The sequence below is a fragment of the Glycine soja genome, chromosome 7 (genome assembly GCF_004193775.1).
Source record: "Glycine soja cultivar W05 chromosome 7, ASM419377v2, whole genome shotgun sequence".
Lineage (NCBI taxonomy): Eukaryota > Viridiplantae > Streptophyta > Magnoliopsida > Fabales > Fabaceae > Glycine > Glycine soja.
In genome coordinates this window covers 3,175,169-3,191,863 of record NC_041008.1, presented here as the reverse complement: position 1 = coordinate 3,191,863, position 16,695 = coordinate 3,175,169, and the positions used below count along the sequence as shown (strand labels likewise).

Below are 16,695 nucleotides of genomic sequence, written 5' to 3'. Positions count from 1 at the left end.
TCAATAAAAGTATATCAACAGAGAATGTTGGGAAAAGTTTCGCTTACACAATATCAATAATGAGAACATTAATCAGGCCACAAAAATATATAATGGTTTTCGCTTTGGTTTTCTTAAAATTTGTTTGTCTGTTTTGGTCCTTAATATTTTTTTTTTCATTTTAATCTATGACATCAATATTTCTGTTGAGTAATAATCTGACTAATAGGAATTGGAAAACAATTCTAATTTTTCTTATATAATAGGTATTAAAATAAAAATATTCTAATATAAGAGAAACTTCGTATATAATTCTATATAAACTGAAACAATAATGTCATAGACTAAAAAAACAATTAAAGAAAACATTTCCAATTCATTTTAACCACCGGAAACGTGAGTAATTCAATTAGTAAAATAGATTTTGAGGGGAAAAAAACATTAACTCTTTGTTTCAGGCACATCTTTGATATTTCTATAAAAAAAAAAAAAAAAACGCAGATACATCTCATTGCGAAATCTGAAGATCGCACCTTGGGAGATAAGGTCAAAGAATAGAAGATAATATTGATACAACGACATTAACCAACAATGTTTTTCCTTAAAAAAGAAAGTGTATTAAGTTATGGTGCTGTCGCCATCTTTAAAATTGTGAAAATATGTGAATAAATGCAAATAATAGGGGTGTAGGCTGGTACGAATCGACCAGGAAATCTGATACACTCAACCAATCTAAACTACATTTCAGAATTGGGTTGATTTTAACTTATCCAATTATAATTAGGCTGGATATTGAATTAATGAGTTTCATATCCAATTAATTCAATCAACCCAATGTAGATATTAATATTAATAATAAATTATGATATCATATTAAAATTACAACTATGTCAGTATGTGACTATGTGTGTATTGCTTGCATAATCCTAACTTGACTGATTTTTAATTTGAACATGCATTGGAGTCTCCGAAAACATGATTAATTTATTATTGTGCTTAAGTTGAAGTGTTCTACTTGTAAGTCATTATAAACTTCTAATTACATAGTATACACTGTCATTTTTTATTGTGGTCAGATTGTAGATGTTTCTTGCTTAGATAGTTTTTGCATAGTTGAATGCCTTTGACTTTGAAGGACATGTACTAATTAAGTACTTCATAGAGATCTTGGTCACTAGTTACTTGGGTGTACTCAGGCTCATGTGGTTTTACAAACAAATATGAATGTGGAATTATTTGCCATTTACAATGGCTTGAAGTTGGTGTGTGACCTTTGGATTGTCTGAGTTGATTCATTACTTGCTATTGATTTTATCAACAAAAGAGAGAATCAGTAGCACCCGTACGTATGCAGCAATCATGAACAGGATTCGTTTTTAAGCAAATGCTTTGACAATTAAAGTTTCAACACACTATGCGAGAAGGAAATTTGTATGGAGATTTTCTAGTAAAGAAAGGCTCTTCGTCTCAACATGTCTTTACTGTTTTCTTCTCTTGTCCAGAGGCCTTAGTTCATACTTTTGCTGCATATGAATGAGGCACCCTCTTTACTCGTTTGTAATCTCGCCTTTACTTTTCATACTCAATAAAAAAAAACTACCCAACCTAACCTTAATCAGCTTGATTTGCTTTGGGTTGTTTACAAAAAACAACATATTTTACCCAACCCAACTCAATTCTATTTTATTAGGTTGGATCATAAAATAGACGAAATCTGACTTACTCGTGCCCCTGACATCTATTGTAGCTGTGATGCAATTAAGTATATCATAAAAAAATTGATGTTGCAACTTTAATTGTGGTTATAAAATACAGCTTAAAATAATGCTAACAAAAAATAATTATATTTATATCTTAAATAAAACTTTACTTTACTATTTAAATAAAATGAAGTTTTCTAATTTGGGGATTAAAATGTAAATATTAAACTATAAAATGTGTTTTAAATCCTTAATGTTTAGTTAAAATTTATTTTAATTCCTATGTTTTTCTGTTTTTGTATTTTTAAAATGTTATTATTTTTTTCTGATCTTATATTTCATTTTGACCTAACTAGAGACAAAATTCAACACATTTTATAAATACAGAGGCAAAAAAATACTGTTTTAATATTTTTAAAAAATCAATTTTGATTAAATCTCAAAGAACTTAAAACACATTTTATTTAATACTAAATAAATATGAAAACATTATATTAGGTTTAGTGTTGTAAGAAACATGCAAGCTTTATCATTTAAATCTCAGGTACCTAAAAAAAACCACCATGAGCTAACATGAAGGAGTTATAGGGATAATCATGAGCAATGAGAGTTGTGTTGGAAAGAGGGGTCATTTTCCTCCAAAACAAGTTCATACAAAATACATGATGCTAAACAAATAAAATTAAACATTTAAGGTTGAAGTGCATATAGATATAGATAGACTAGTCTGATTTGATTCCATCCAGTCAAAGGGAAAGAGTAAAGACTAAAGAGGCTCCCAGGTGATATTTTGAAGCCTGCACCCAGTCAGCCAGCAAACACTCCACAAATCACAAAAATGGAAAGAGATGAGCTCAATGGAAATTCAATTCAGGAAATTTTTGGGTTAATGAATGAAAGGGTCAGTTAGGTGTGTGTCAAAATAAAGGAGGGGGAAGCATGTGTTTTGGGGCAGAGCAACAGAGTTGAACAGTTTTAACCCCTCAGAGTGCACTTTCCTGACACCTTCTGCCAACCCTCTAGGGAGAAAGACAAGTGCTTTCAATTGCAAGCAAACAACTCCGAACCTCCTTCTACCCGATAGTCTTTTACTTGCACTGTCCCAACCAGCATCATCACGAGTCTAGTGAACTTCAAAAAGTTAATATCATTTTCAATACTAAGAGGAGAAAAAATACAATAATAATATAATAAAGTGAAAGAAAGAAAACAAAGTCCTTTGATCCTTTCCGTTGCTGCCATCCTGATATTTATTCGGATTGGAAATTTGCCATGTATACTTTCATATGGTTAGTTACCACAAAGTTGGGAGTGTGAAGTTTAAATTGCTGAATAATCATTATTACACTTAATCATTTCATGGGGATTTTTAATTGGGAGAAATTCAGATGCGGTATCTGAAATATTTTGATTGTTGCTTTCTAAATTAGAATTATGAAATGTTTAATTTGACTTTATTTTTGTCAAGATCAATTCAAATTTTTTGCATTAAAGCCAGAGTAAAATATAGTGTTTGAATTAGATTAATTTTCTCATAATTAATTCCAATTTTACCATTATAAATATAATCAATTGATATAAAATTATTTTAATTTAATCAGTTATTTTAGATTAAAATCCTAAAAATACCCTCGTGTTAAAATACTTGAAAAAAATTATTATTTAAAATGATTTTATCTCACTCAAATAATATTATTATAAAATACATGTAAAAGAAGAAATAATTATTTTCACTTTTAATGATTCCACTTAACTTTGAAATTATCACCCTGAATTCAAACACATTATTAGAGCTTCATCTTAGAAAACATTCATTATTCCGATTATCATTGAGTTAAAACTCTAACTCAAGCATGAAAAAATACATTAAAGTTTTGTGTTTTTCAATTACCATAAAGTTTGATGAATATTGGTTTTGACGTTTTGTGGTTATGGAAATGATTAAGGAGAAAACATGTAAAGGGTTATGATGGCCTATTGACAAGACGGTGGCCAATAGAGAGTTAAAGGCCAAATTGACTGTAACCCAAATTCCACTGATGAAAGTGAGATGCTTGGGTTTGGGGGGTGAAATGAAAAAAGGAGAAAGGAGAAAGCATCAATCCGTGGCCAAAAAAAGCAGGATTCAGCTCTAGCCTTGGCCTCCAAATCTATCAATGAGATAACGCCACGCATGCTTCAAGCCAAAAAAGATTAAAAATGACACGTACGAGACTTTCTCTTATTCAAAAAGTTACTACAATTGCAAAGAGAGATTGATAATTTGATATACTAATGGCCACTATTGCTCAGCAGCTTACACTTCACATAACCGGATGGCATGGCACTGTTTTCCATGAAGTGATGTGGAGACAGCAAAACCAAAGGTGCATGGACTAACATGCATTTGAATTTAATTTTTCTTCTTTTCCTTTGTACATTTGTTTATGGATTTCTGTAAAGATGTTAGAGACAAGGGCAGCAACAAAGGCAGCTGCAGAGAAAAAACAGAAGCAACAGAGGTGCAGTCATTATAAAGAGCAGACTCACTCACTCACCCATCATCCAGCACATTAGAGAAATAGAGAGGAGGTGGCAGCAAAGCCAGAAAGCATCATCAGACTCTCAGACCCATTAGTATTATCCGTGCACAGGAGAAGAATCTCTACCCTTGAAAAATATATATAAAAATAAAATAATAATGACCCTCCAAAGTCCAAATTACTATCACCCCATCTAGAGAATTTATTTCACTCTTTCAAATCTTATATCTTCTTGTTCTTCACTTCCCCACTATTTTAGAGAGAGACACACACACTCTTCCTTCCTTTTGTTGTCTCAAAATGATGAGTGCAAGTGCAAGAAATAGGTCTCCTTTCACGCAAACTCAGTGGCAAGAGCTTGAGCATCAAGCTCTTGTTTTTAAGTACATGGTTACAGGAACACCCATCCCACCAGATCTCATCTACTCTATTAAAAGAAGTCTAGACACTTCAATTTCTTCAAGGCTCTTCCCACATCATCCAAGTAAGTGCTTTTGCTGGCATGTTACTAATGTTTTTTTAAGGCCATGGATAATTTTGTTTTTTTAAAATACACTAGTGGTTATTATTATATATGTCTACTTTTTATGAGGGACAAATAAAATTTAGAGCCTGGTTTGTTGTCATAACTCTCTGGCTGCAGTTGGGTGGGGATGTTTTGAAATGGGATTTGGCAGAAAAGTAGACCCAGAGCCAGGGAGGTGCAGAAGAACAGATGGCAAGAAATGGAGATGCTCAAAGGAGGCATATCCAGACTCCAAGTACTGTGAAAGACACATGCACAGAGGCAGAAACCGTTCAAGAAAGCCTGTGGAAGTTTCTTCAGCAATAAGCACCGCCACAAACACCTCCCAAACAATCCCATCTTCTTATACCCGAAACCTTTCCTTGACCAACCCCAACATGACACCACCCTCTTCCTTCCCTTTCTCTCCTTTGCCCTCTTCTATGCCTATTGAGTCCCAACCCTTTTCCCAATCCTACCAAAACTCTTCTCTCAATCCCTTCTTCTACTCCCAATCAACCTCCTCTAGACCCCCAGATGCTGATTTTCCACCCCAAGATGCCACCACCCACCAGCTATTCATGGACTCTGGGTCTTATTCGCATGATGAAAAGAATTATAGGTATGTATAGAATAAAAAGTACTACTTTTTTTTATTTTGTTCTTCTTTCAATTGCTAAAGACTATTTTATAGTTTGGTCTTTAACCGAGTTGAATGTGTTATTATGTGATCCATGTAGTGGACTTTACCTGATATAATAAGCTTTATTATTATTGTTGTTAATTGTTATGTTGTATTTTACTTGTTGATTCTTGATGGCAGGCATGTTCATGGAATAAGAGAAGATGTGGATGAGAGAGCTTTCTTCCCAGAAGCATCAGGATCAGCTAGGAGCTACACTGAATCATACCAGCAACTATCAATGAGCTCCTACAAGTCCTATTCAAACTCCAACTTTCAGAACATCAATGATGCCACCACCAACCCAAGACAGCAAGAGCAGCAACAACAACAACACTGCTTTGTTTTGGGGACAGACTTCAAATCAACAAGACCAACTAAAGAGAAAGAAGCTGAGACAGCTACGGGTCAGAGACCCCTTCACCGTTTCTTTGGGGAGTGGCCACCAAAGAACACAACAGATTCATGGCTAGATCTTGCTTCCAACTCCAGAATCCAAACCGGTGATGATCCTGCTTCTTCTTCCCTACTCTCATTATCACACCCTTTTTAATATATTCCATTTCATGCTTACCTATAAAAAAATTGTATTTGTACTTATGTAGTCTCCTTTATCCTTGGCAGATGAATGATGTTTTTTCAATAGTTATTATTGTGAGCTGGTGGATACGGCCAAGAGAGAGAGAGAGAGACTTGTTGATAAAGATCATCAGTGTTTTTGTGGCTGGGGTGAATTTTCTTTTGCAAAAGGTGTGATGTTATTGCGTTATGTAGGGGACCACCGTAGGATTGGTGTCTTTGCTTTGCTAGATATAATATATATATATATATATATATATATATATATATATATGCTTCTTTTCTTTCTTCCCCTTGAAGAAAAGTTTTTTTTTAAAAAAAAAAACATGTCTCACAGATTTGCACACTATGTTGTTTGACTGGAAAGCATATTAAGTTGCTCTGCAGTCTTCTTTATAATGGGTGGTAGCAAGGACAATTCTAATAAGCTCTCTGATGTTTGTGTTTGTTCTGAACCTTGTTATGTGCATGGACCCAGCAGGGAACATGCGCAATGAATATTTGCATATATTACCAACAACAACAAAATTCTCTCTCTTACCTAATAGACTAGGGTAGACACTGCAGATTTATATCAAGGTTTCAAACTTTTCATCAACAGCTCATTGTTAGTTATTGAATTTGTATATTTTCCTTTGTTTCATTGCCTTGGGCAATCAACATGGGGTAACTGGGTATACCTTAATCTAACCTCATTATTCATAACTTGATAATTGATTATTTTTCACCATAAATATTCAAACACACTATTAAACACTTTTATGTTTATAAGATCTCATTCAACACTCTACAATCTAGGCAGTAAAGCTTTTTGCAATGTTGAAGTTCTTCAAAGTTCTTTAACAAGGAAAAGTAAGTCACAGCAAAACTACAAAAGAGTACTATGTGCCAAATTGTACTACGTATTATTCCCTTCCCATAGGGGTATTTACTTATTTGCAAATTACAGTTCTCTCCTGCCCCAACTTTATGTCATTTGGGATATATTCCAAATGAAATGATTTTGTCAAAATGGTAAATATGACTACCATGACAGGAGTTGGGTTCGTCGTCTGATTTTTTAGGTGAATCAATAATTGAAGGTTGAATGATGCATTGATGGTTCGAAACTAAAATAAACTTATCCGATCCAATGTGTTTAAAACTGAAAAAAGTGAATTTCTTTTATGAAATTGAATTGATTTTTAATTTATATATTAAAACATATGAACAATATTTATAAGGGTATGAAGTTATTATATTAATTTATTTTAAAAAAAAAACTTACTCTCCAATTTATGTTTTTCAATTATCAATTTAATGTTGTTCATATGTTTTTGTATTTGAAATTATTTCAAAAACGTATTTTTTTATATCTTTCTCCATGAACGTTATGTAATTTAATTTTATCGAAAAAATCTACAAAATTGATAAAATAAGATATTTTACAAAATTCAAAAATTAAATTACAGCAAAAGTTTTTTTTCCAGCAATTATGAAAAAATGTTGAAGACTTGGCTACAGTAAGCTAACAATCTCAAGTTATAAAGGTTTTATTTATACAATGTTCACTCTAATCCTACCTTAACTCACTATGGTGTTCTAATCATGATTTTTTATGCGAAAAAGTCTAAGTAGCTTAACTCAACACTTAATCTCTTAGTAAGTCAAGCTAAGAAAGTAAGTCAAGCTAAACCACTTGGATTCAAGAACAAGAATTTATCAAGGCTAACAAGTGTCTTTTCATTCCTAAACATAACACTTGTTAGATATTACTTTTAGATCTTAGTCAAAAAGCATTTCTCAATGACATTTTAGCTATTAAACATGTTCATATGGTTGATCACTAATGACACTAACAAACATTCATTAGATGTTCTATTTAAAACTTAGTTTTCAAGTATTTCCGAATGAGTAAAAACAAAGAATTAAAGCTAAGGTAGTCAAACCATAAAACAAGCAATCAAAATGGAAAGAAGCAATAAAATAGGAAATAACATTGAATAAATATAATGATTAATTATATTTAGCATACCAATCTCAAACAATAGAAGAACTAGTCTCTCATTATCATAAGAGACCTTAAAATTACAAAATGGAAGGGAGATGAAAGGAAATGGAGGAAAATGGAAGATGGGAACTCCTCAATTGCCACACATAACCCTTGGTCGATGCTACCTCCATCCCTATGAATATGGAGTTTAAATAGGTCCTAGAATGGTTGTACTATCATTTCTGCAAAATGACTTGCACACAAAGCCTAACTTTTGCACCAAGCACACATACAAAAGCAGTCTTGGCTAAGCGATTGTGTGTTAAGCTGAGGTGTGCGCTTAGCCCAAATCAACGACAGTAGGAACAATTAGCTCAGCGCACACCTCACACTGAGCGCACACCGAATTTTGAGATTTCCTCTCAAAACCCATCGGATGCTTATCATGTGACCTTCCAAGTTGACTCTAACGCGCTAAGCATATGGAAGCGAGCTACTTCATCCCAAATTCTTCCTTCCTTGTTAATCCACCAAAACACAATTAAAACTAATGAATTCACTAAAATTAACTTCATTACGATAAAAATCTAAAAGAATAGTAAATTCTAACTTATTGGGATAAACTAAGCAATAAATATGAAGAATTAAGATAATTATTGTGAAAATTAAGTACAAAAGCTAAGCATGCACAACAATTATCATATAAATTTAATAATTATTACATGATTTTATAACTTTGAGCTAAATAGTATTTTCTTAAAACTCATTGTTGGACTCAAAATTCCTTTCACAAGGATCATATATGTAAAATTTCAATTAATCCTAAATCATTTGTTATCTTGTTCATATAGATTAAATTTGATGTAATATAAACATTTCAAAATATACTAAAATATAGATCATTTAATTACCTTCATGTTGTTGTTCATTTTTTACCAGATTTCACACAAACGATCTTGACGATCTATAAACGATCTATAAATATAATTCAACGATTAAATCAATAAAAATCACATTTTATATCAAATTATAAAAATAATATAATAATTATCAAAACTATACGAATATAATTTTAGCTCTCCTCATTATAAATATAAATATAAATAAATTATAATGAATTATAATACATAACAGAATCAGACTTCTAGATATTTTCAATATTTGTTCTGTTATCTCTTTTGAAAATACATTTCACCATTTTCGTTTTTATATTTATCTATATTTCAAGATTATTTTTTTATCTTTTCTCTTTTTGTAACTATATTTTTATTTTATATTTTCAACCGTTCATATCTTTTCTCTTATCCTCTTTCATTTCTATTTTTAAATTGAATTTTAGTACAGTAACTTGATTGTAAATACTCACTCAAACACATATTTAAGTATAAGGTTTTGTCTCCTAAAAAAAAAGTATAAGGCTTTTGAATTGTGGGTGACGATTCAAGTTGAAGGATAATACTAAACTTTATCTTATTTGGGGTGCATTTGAGTAGTAAAAGAGAGAGAGAAAAAAAAATAAAAAATAAAAAATATAATAAATGATGTGATACAAAATAAAGAAAAAACTAGAAAAATGAACAAACAAAAGTTAATATAAATAAATAAATAATGAAGAAAAGAAAAGAAGTAATTGCATGTCTATAATATTCCAAATTGCAAGGGTTTGGCTTACTAATTCTGACGGTAGTATAACTAAGAAAAATAAAATAAAATTAACTGTTGCTTGTACGATAATTTTTGTGGGTAATGTTACCTTAAGACCTTATCATGATTTTTCCCGGATGAAAACACACAAACACATTGGCATGCGTGGCTAAAACAATACATTATGCAAAAAATATGTAATGTAAGCATGTATCTTTATAATTGTTGACATAAATAATAATAAAAATTTATTATTTACCCAAATGATACAAGGCAACTATTATTTACGTCTATGATACAAATTTATGTTCAAATCGATTTCTCACTTTTATTTTATTATTATTTTTCAATTTTAAGTTGTGAAATCGGTATTATTTTGTTAAATCTAATATCGGTCAACCTGACGTTAAATATATATTTATCTAGAGGATGCTTGATATCAAAGTAGTATCATACACGAAAAAATTTGATGTTGGTCAAAATACCTATATTAGATTATTAAAAATAAAAAATTGTTTATTTTATTTAAAGAAATACTTTTAAAAACGTAAGTACTTTTTTTTATTCGGATATACTTTGTTATTAAAAAAGGCATTTAAAAAAAACGTAGGTCAGAATGTTTTTTTTTTCGTTTTATTTATTTGACTTTTTTTTTGTTTTTTAAAAATAGTTTTCTAATTTTTTATTACCCTTTGTTTTAAAAAAATTATGTTTGTTTTTTTATTTTTTTGTTACAACTTTTTTTAAAAAAAATTGAATGTTTTTTTTGTTTAAATTTGTTTAAATTTTTTAAGTATACTAATTTATATATATTAATTTAAAAGAATATAATTTATGATGTAAAAACTTGAATATAAAGTACATTTTTAGATTGATTAACAGATTATAAATTTATTAATTTTTATGATATTAGTTTAAAAGTTATATTAGCAGTAAATTATGATTGAACATTAGAATAAAAGTATTTTACATTGTTAATACATGACTATCAAATAAATATTTTGGTATAATTAAAATTAAAATTTATAATAAATAAGAATTAAATATTTTTTACAATGTAGATATATTTGAGGATTTCACATCCAAAATTATTTTTTTTCAAAAATCATAATTAACTTTTGTTGTTTCTCTCGGATGTAATTTTACTTAATTGTATTTTTAAAATATTAAAAAGTTGTCAAACATGCAAGCTAATGTGAGAATCGATTGATTGATTTATTTGTTTGTTTGCCTTCACCGTAAAATAGTAAAATTCATGCTAATAAAAAAGACTATAATGTCTTTAATCAGGTTAGCCACTTGACTAACTTTATCGAGACAGTGTCACTTTTTTTTTCTGCTGAAGACGAGACAGTGTTACTAATCCAGTAATCAATTCTTTTAATTGTGTTTATATATATATATATATATATATATATAACACTACAGTTTTTCTGTCATGAAAGAAAGTGAACAACACTTTTATAGTTGTAGTTGTGCCATCAAATGATAATGGGCTACTTTTTCCAGTAGTAGGGAAAAGCTTGCAAACAGAGCCTAGAGAAGTTGGTATCTTTGAATTCTTTTCCGTGCCCCAATATTCAGGTGGACTCGAAGGTATAATAATATTTATTACCTTTGTTTAACTCCTCCAAATTTGTTGAAGATTTGGGCCACATCATGATGATATATACAATCTCGAGTTGTCTTCTTGCCCTCACTGACTTGGCCATTGTGCCATTACATATAGTCCAAGTAGAAACAAACATGAATACAATCACAAATCAAGAGACAAGGTGTTCAAACATAAAGTTACAAAAAATGATGGTGTTACAATTTAAAATCATTATAACAAAAATAGGACGGCGTTACAATTAGCATATCAATCATTGATATGAGAATGGCTTAAAATCTTTTAAACAAAATTTCAAATTCAAATCTTATAAATAAATATAAAATAAGAGGAAAGACCTAAAAGAATTAACATGATCAATTAAAAATATCAAGTAAATTTTTGATAAAGATTAATAATTAACAATATTAGTGTTGAATAGTACTTGTACTAATAACATGATTATCTAAAACAATTTTGAACTTAGAGGATTTTGTTACGCATTTCAGCTTACAAGATTTGCGTCAAGAACGATTCAAGGCTACTATCAATAGCGTCTACATTTTTTTAGTGATCTTGACTTAAATTATAAGTAATTAAAGCAAATCCTCATACATGCTATATCGTTTTGTAACTAAAAAAACAAAATACATGCTCTATCGTTATTATCTTCAGCGGGAAAACTTTAATGTAATTAATATACGTTACTTTTTAAGTTTATCCGAATAATATGTTTCAAATTTTTTAAAAATTATTCGTAAAATGCGGAAAATCACAAAAATGGATGGGAAAAAACTAAAATAATGCAAAGCGCATGAGTTGTAGGTGTAATTTATCTTACATTTAAGAATAGATGATAAAGTCAATTTATAATATCTTTTATTTATGTATGGCCAGCTTGTCCTTAACTTAAAAGCTACTATTTGAAGTTAAAGTTCAAACTATGAGCTTAAAAAAAGTACAACTTGTTTGTTGATTTTAAATTATAAGTTATTTGATAATAAAAAAATACCAACTTCAACTTCTTTTGTACTTTATTTTATATTTTTTCAACATTTTATACCAAGACAAATTATAATACCATAATAATTAAAAAAAATTATAACATTGTTTTAACATGTTTATTGACTGTGTAATGCTTGGGTATGTTCACTGTTCAGCTAAACATAGAAAGAAAAATGAGATAACTGAATTTATTGATAAGCTCCGCATATATAAGTGGTTTAAAACCTACTCCTAGGAGCTCTTAAAATTAAAATACACAATTTATGTGAATTTTCTTTAAAAAAAACCACATAGACTGTAAAAATAGCTCACTAGATATGTCTTTAACATCTTCGTTCTGTAAGAGCCTTTTTTAACACGCTGCATCCCACATGACTGGCCTGAACAAACTCAACATGAAATTTATTGCCTTGGCAGTTCCAGGACATCAAACACGAAAAAGGAAATTACTTTTAAGCGTCTGAAATCACATTTAAGTATAGCACAAAAAAGAAATAACATTTATGTTAGCATTCTTCTATTGCCTTATGTACGTTTGAGAATCAATTTTTATATGCTTGAAAAAATTGCATACGCAAGTATAGCTTGATCCCAACTACTACCGAAATATATTTATTCTGCGTATGTTGAATACCTTCCAACTTTTTCTAATTTTGTACATGCATTTATACCACAAATATGTTGGGAAGGTTGGATAAGAAAAGGTATGAAATCAATAATACCAAACCTGACTTGCCTACAATTTTAACAGCAATGAACCTCCTCAATTTATGTTCCACGAAAAACAAACTCAAAACCTAACTATTATAACACCCAACATAGCAAATAAATTGAACTGGCTTTCTTCATTAGCATCATCCTGTTCATCAGTTCAGACAACAAAATGATCCTTAGTTTAGACAAAAAATTCAAATCTACGAAAAATCCATTCAGGAAATTTCAGGCAATTCACACACACAAAAAAAAATCAACTTCTTTTCCATTATAGCATTTGCTGCTTCATCAAAAGCTACCTTGATTATTGATGTAGTTGATCCTTCCACGAGTTAAGATTTACAAGATCAATACTCTTTTGGAGACGAGAGAGATAAATAAAAGGCACTCTTACACTCAAGTTAATGATGTGAATTAAAAGAATAATAAGTATATGAACAGTCTACGTGGTGGTGAAGAACATGCACATTTTACAGTATTTAAGTGCAGGTGAGTCACCACCTTGGTATGAGAGAGCACTCCCACGGGGAAAATCCAATGTGGCATAATTCTCATAGTCATTGAATATTTTCAATCCTTATTGCAAATGGTGTGAGCAAGATAGCTTGAATCTTCTGCTTTAGAGCGTATGGAGTATCATGAGGTATAGACTAGGTCGCTTTAGTGAGTCTGAGACGACTCTTGACTTCATCAAATCAGGCTTAGCCATGTACACCCAGATCAATTTTCTCAAACGTACAATCAATAATTCTAACCAAAATGTTACCATGAACTAGGTTGTAGAAACTATACATGATCATCTAAAGAACAATAGAGACTACTGAAAAAAGAGACTAGAAACAATAAATAAATTGACTTTTAAAATAACAAGCCACAAAAATATCTACAAACACAACGAAATCCTATAGATTTCTTAAGCGCAAATTAATGATAATGGGAATAGTTATGATACAAAATTCGGGCACTTTTAATGTGCCTTATTCAGCACTCACCATCCGATTAGCACAAATAACTGATAACTAACGCCTAACGGCTTAAATAGGGACAACCTGTCTAGACAATATACAGAATGTTGCTATTAGATTATGCCACATTGCAAGCGAAGTTAATCATATACATTTTGTCAGCTTCTAAATCTACCATATTTTCCTTAATGAGGTTGGTTTATTAAGATATGAAGGAAATAGGAGAAAAACACAAATAAACAGAATACTGCCAAATTCATACCACTCCTAAGAACATATAAGATGTAGAAAATGATAGTACAGATCTAAATCATTCATTTCCTTCTCTTATAAAATTCTTCAAAACAAGAACCGCCAAAACTTTTCCTGCTAACGGTAGTCCGGAATAAAACAATGTCTCAAGGTTCTATCACAAAATATGTGGCATCTAAAAGCAACATTCTGTGTATTGACTAGATAGATAGACAGGATATCCCTATAAATCGTACTAGTTTCCAAAGGCACAATTCAAAAATCAAATTGTGAACATCCTCGAGACATATAATACTCCATGGGGAGGTTTCCACCAAATTAAGGTTCAAATTATAGCGTGTTTGAAAATCCCCTTTTGAAGTTCATTTACTTTCTAGATGGCAAAGCAGAACATCATCTCTATCTATCATTAAAAAAGAAGAAAGAATGGTCGTTTAAGGGTGTGCCAGACATTAGAAAAAAGATTCTATATTTCTATTGAAGCAACAACAGAATAACAAATGTCAACAGTTCTAATGTACTACTAGATAACTCTAGACACAAAGACAAAAGAATATAAGAACATTGAACCTGACATCATCAATTCGAGGTGAAAAGCCAAAGAATATAAGATTGTGTCATTGTTAATCCTTTAAGGATTCCTAACATCATTGTACACGGAACATGTTAGAGAAAAATCAAATTAAAAAAAAAAATAATAAATAAAAAGGTACATGAGGGCTACTTTTTCTTTTCCATTATAAGCCAGCCAATGTAATGGAACTAAGGGAAAAAGGGGCAACACAACTTGAAACGTGAAGGAAACGTGAACTAGCAGTACCAATATACACAGTAACGCCAAAGGGGCCGAAATGATGGCATCAATTGCACAATTCATGTTCCAATGATTCCTCAAATTCTCCATGTCTTTCCATGCTTGCCTTTTTCATGTTCCTCCCACCAGATTCTGCAAAATCCAACCAATATTCCCCTTCCTCGAACCAAACCTCGTTCAGCAAAGAATTTCAACCCATTAAATTAAAATAAAAAAAGAATTTGATAAGAAAACCGTGGAAAATCTCGTTCAAGAACAACTCTCGTATCTGTCATCGCTCTTCAAAAGTTGTCTTCTCTTGATTACCAAGAACCCAACCACGCCAACTTGCATGATTGCCGCAATGCCCACAAACAAAAGTCCAACCTTTTTACCGGCATTCATCTTGTGCGGTGGTGGTGGTGGCGGCGGCGGAGGCGGTCTGCGGTGGCGGCGGCGGCGGTGAGGAGGTCTTCTCACGTTGGGCATATTGTTAGGATAGGGCGGCGGCGCTCCCGGCGGGGGAACGAAACTGAGTGTCATAGATTTTGAGGGTGGCGGCGGAGGAGACAGTGACAACGGCGGAGGAGGTGGCGGAGGAGGCGGAGGCAGCGGTGGACTTGACACCCAATACGCCGGTGGTGCTAATTCAGCGCCATTGTTCCCATTTTGCGTCTGCGATTGGACAATAAATGCGTAAAAGCTAATTGAAATACCGAAAATAACCAAACTCAAGGGCGAAAACGCTGAATCCATCGATTTAGAAGAACGATTTGAATCTCTCAATTAGGGCTTCCAGTTTTCAGAGGGGGTTTCTCCGCAACTACCCCCTTTCGTGTCGGGGGATTATCCAATGAAATCAAACGATCCCTTTGAATCTAGGGCCTTCCAGTCGAAATGGGTCGGGCGCAAAACCCTCGCCTTTTCTCGTTCTCCGTCCGAAACAGAAACGTAGCCCCAAAACAGTGCTCTCTAGGGTTTTTGATATTCAGCCACCAGAAATTAGAAGACAAAAGAATGCGTGCCGGTTTTGAGAAATTGAAGTAAAAGGGCGAGCAAATCTGGAGAGAGATATGGGATCAGACCCAGAGAAAGGGGTGGATTGAATTTCTCTGGGGTTTCTCTCCCACCTTCTCAGAAATGGGAAGGGGGAATGCAATTGAGAGAGAGAAAGTATACGCGGGCTTCAACGGTTGGCCTAATTTAGGCGAGTGATGAGGTTGGAACAATGGAATCTTTGGACCTGTCATGACTCACGAAGACAGAGGGAGTTAGAGAGAGATTGTGACATGACGTGTCATAAATGGTGGGGCCCTATATAGTAAGGCACTGTTTGATTGTGTGGGACCCTTTTTGGTATAATAGTCATGGGTGAGTGTGATGTGGAGGTACTCTTCCTAAGGTTGGGTCCATCATATCCTTCATATAAATAACCCCAAAAAAATTTAGATCCATTTGTGGGGTCTCAAACTGGGATTGGCTTCATTGTTAGAGATTAGAATTGGAAACCACTCCCCCTTCACAAAACAACAATGCCAGCAATAGTCTCCTTTCTTTTTCTTTTTCTTTTTTTATTCCTATCCTACTTTTATCATCAAATTGTATTATTTTGTTACGTTTTGTTAAGATTTTAGAATATTTTGTTCGTATTTGTACTATTTAAATATTTGTCAAACAGATCATCAATCAATTGAAGTTACAAAAGTAAGAATGTAGTTCGCATATTTAAGAGGAAAAAATAGTTCATATAGTTTTAGCTTTTTTTTTTTTCTCAACTCATAGTTTGTTAATT

The 16,695-nt window shown here is 31.9% G+C and overlaps 2 protein-coding genes across 2 annotated transcripts; one reads left to right on the top strand and one right to left on the bottom strand.

Annotated features, from left to right (window-relative positions):
- Positions 1-4,154: 4,154 nt before the first annotated feature.
- Positions 4,155-6,563, top strand: LOC114418327 (growth-regulating factor 5-like). Its single transcript, XM_028383617.1, has 4 exons — positions 4,155-4,685; positions 4,845-5,328; positions 5,530-5,891; positions 6,013-6,563. The coding sequence occupies exons 1-4, from the start codon at positions 4,502-4,504 to the stop codon at positions 6,018-6,020; spliced, it is 1,038 nt and encodes a 345-aa protein (XP_028239418.1). The 5' UTR covers positions 4,155-4,501; the 3' UTR covers positions 6,021-6,563.
- A 7,999-nt stretch (positions 6,564-14,562) lies between these two features.
- Positions 14,563-16,147, bottom strand: LOC114418171 (WAS/WASL-interacting protein family member 3-like). The gene has a single exon (XM_028383392.1). It carries the CDS (start codon positions 15,657-15,659, stop codon positions 15,174-15,176), a length of 486 nt encoding a protein of 161 aa, XP_028239193.1. The 5' UTR covers positions 15,660-16,147; the 3' UTR covers positions 14,563-15,173.
- Between the last annotated feature and the right edge of the window lie 548 nt (positions 16,148-16,695).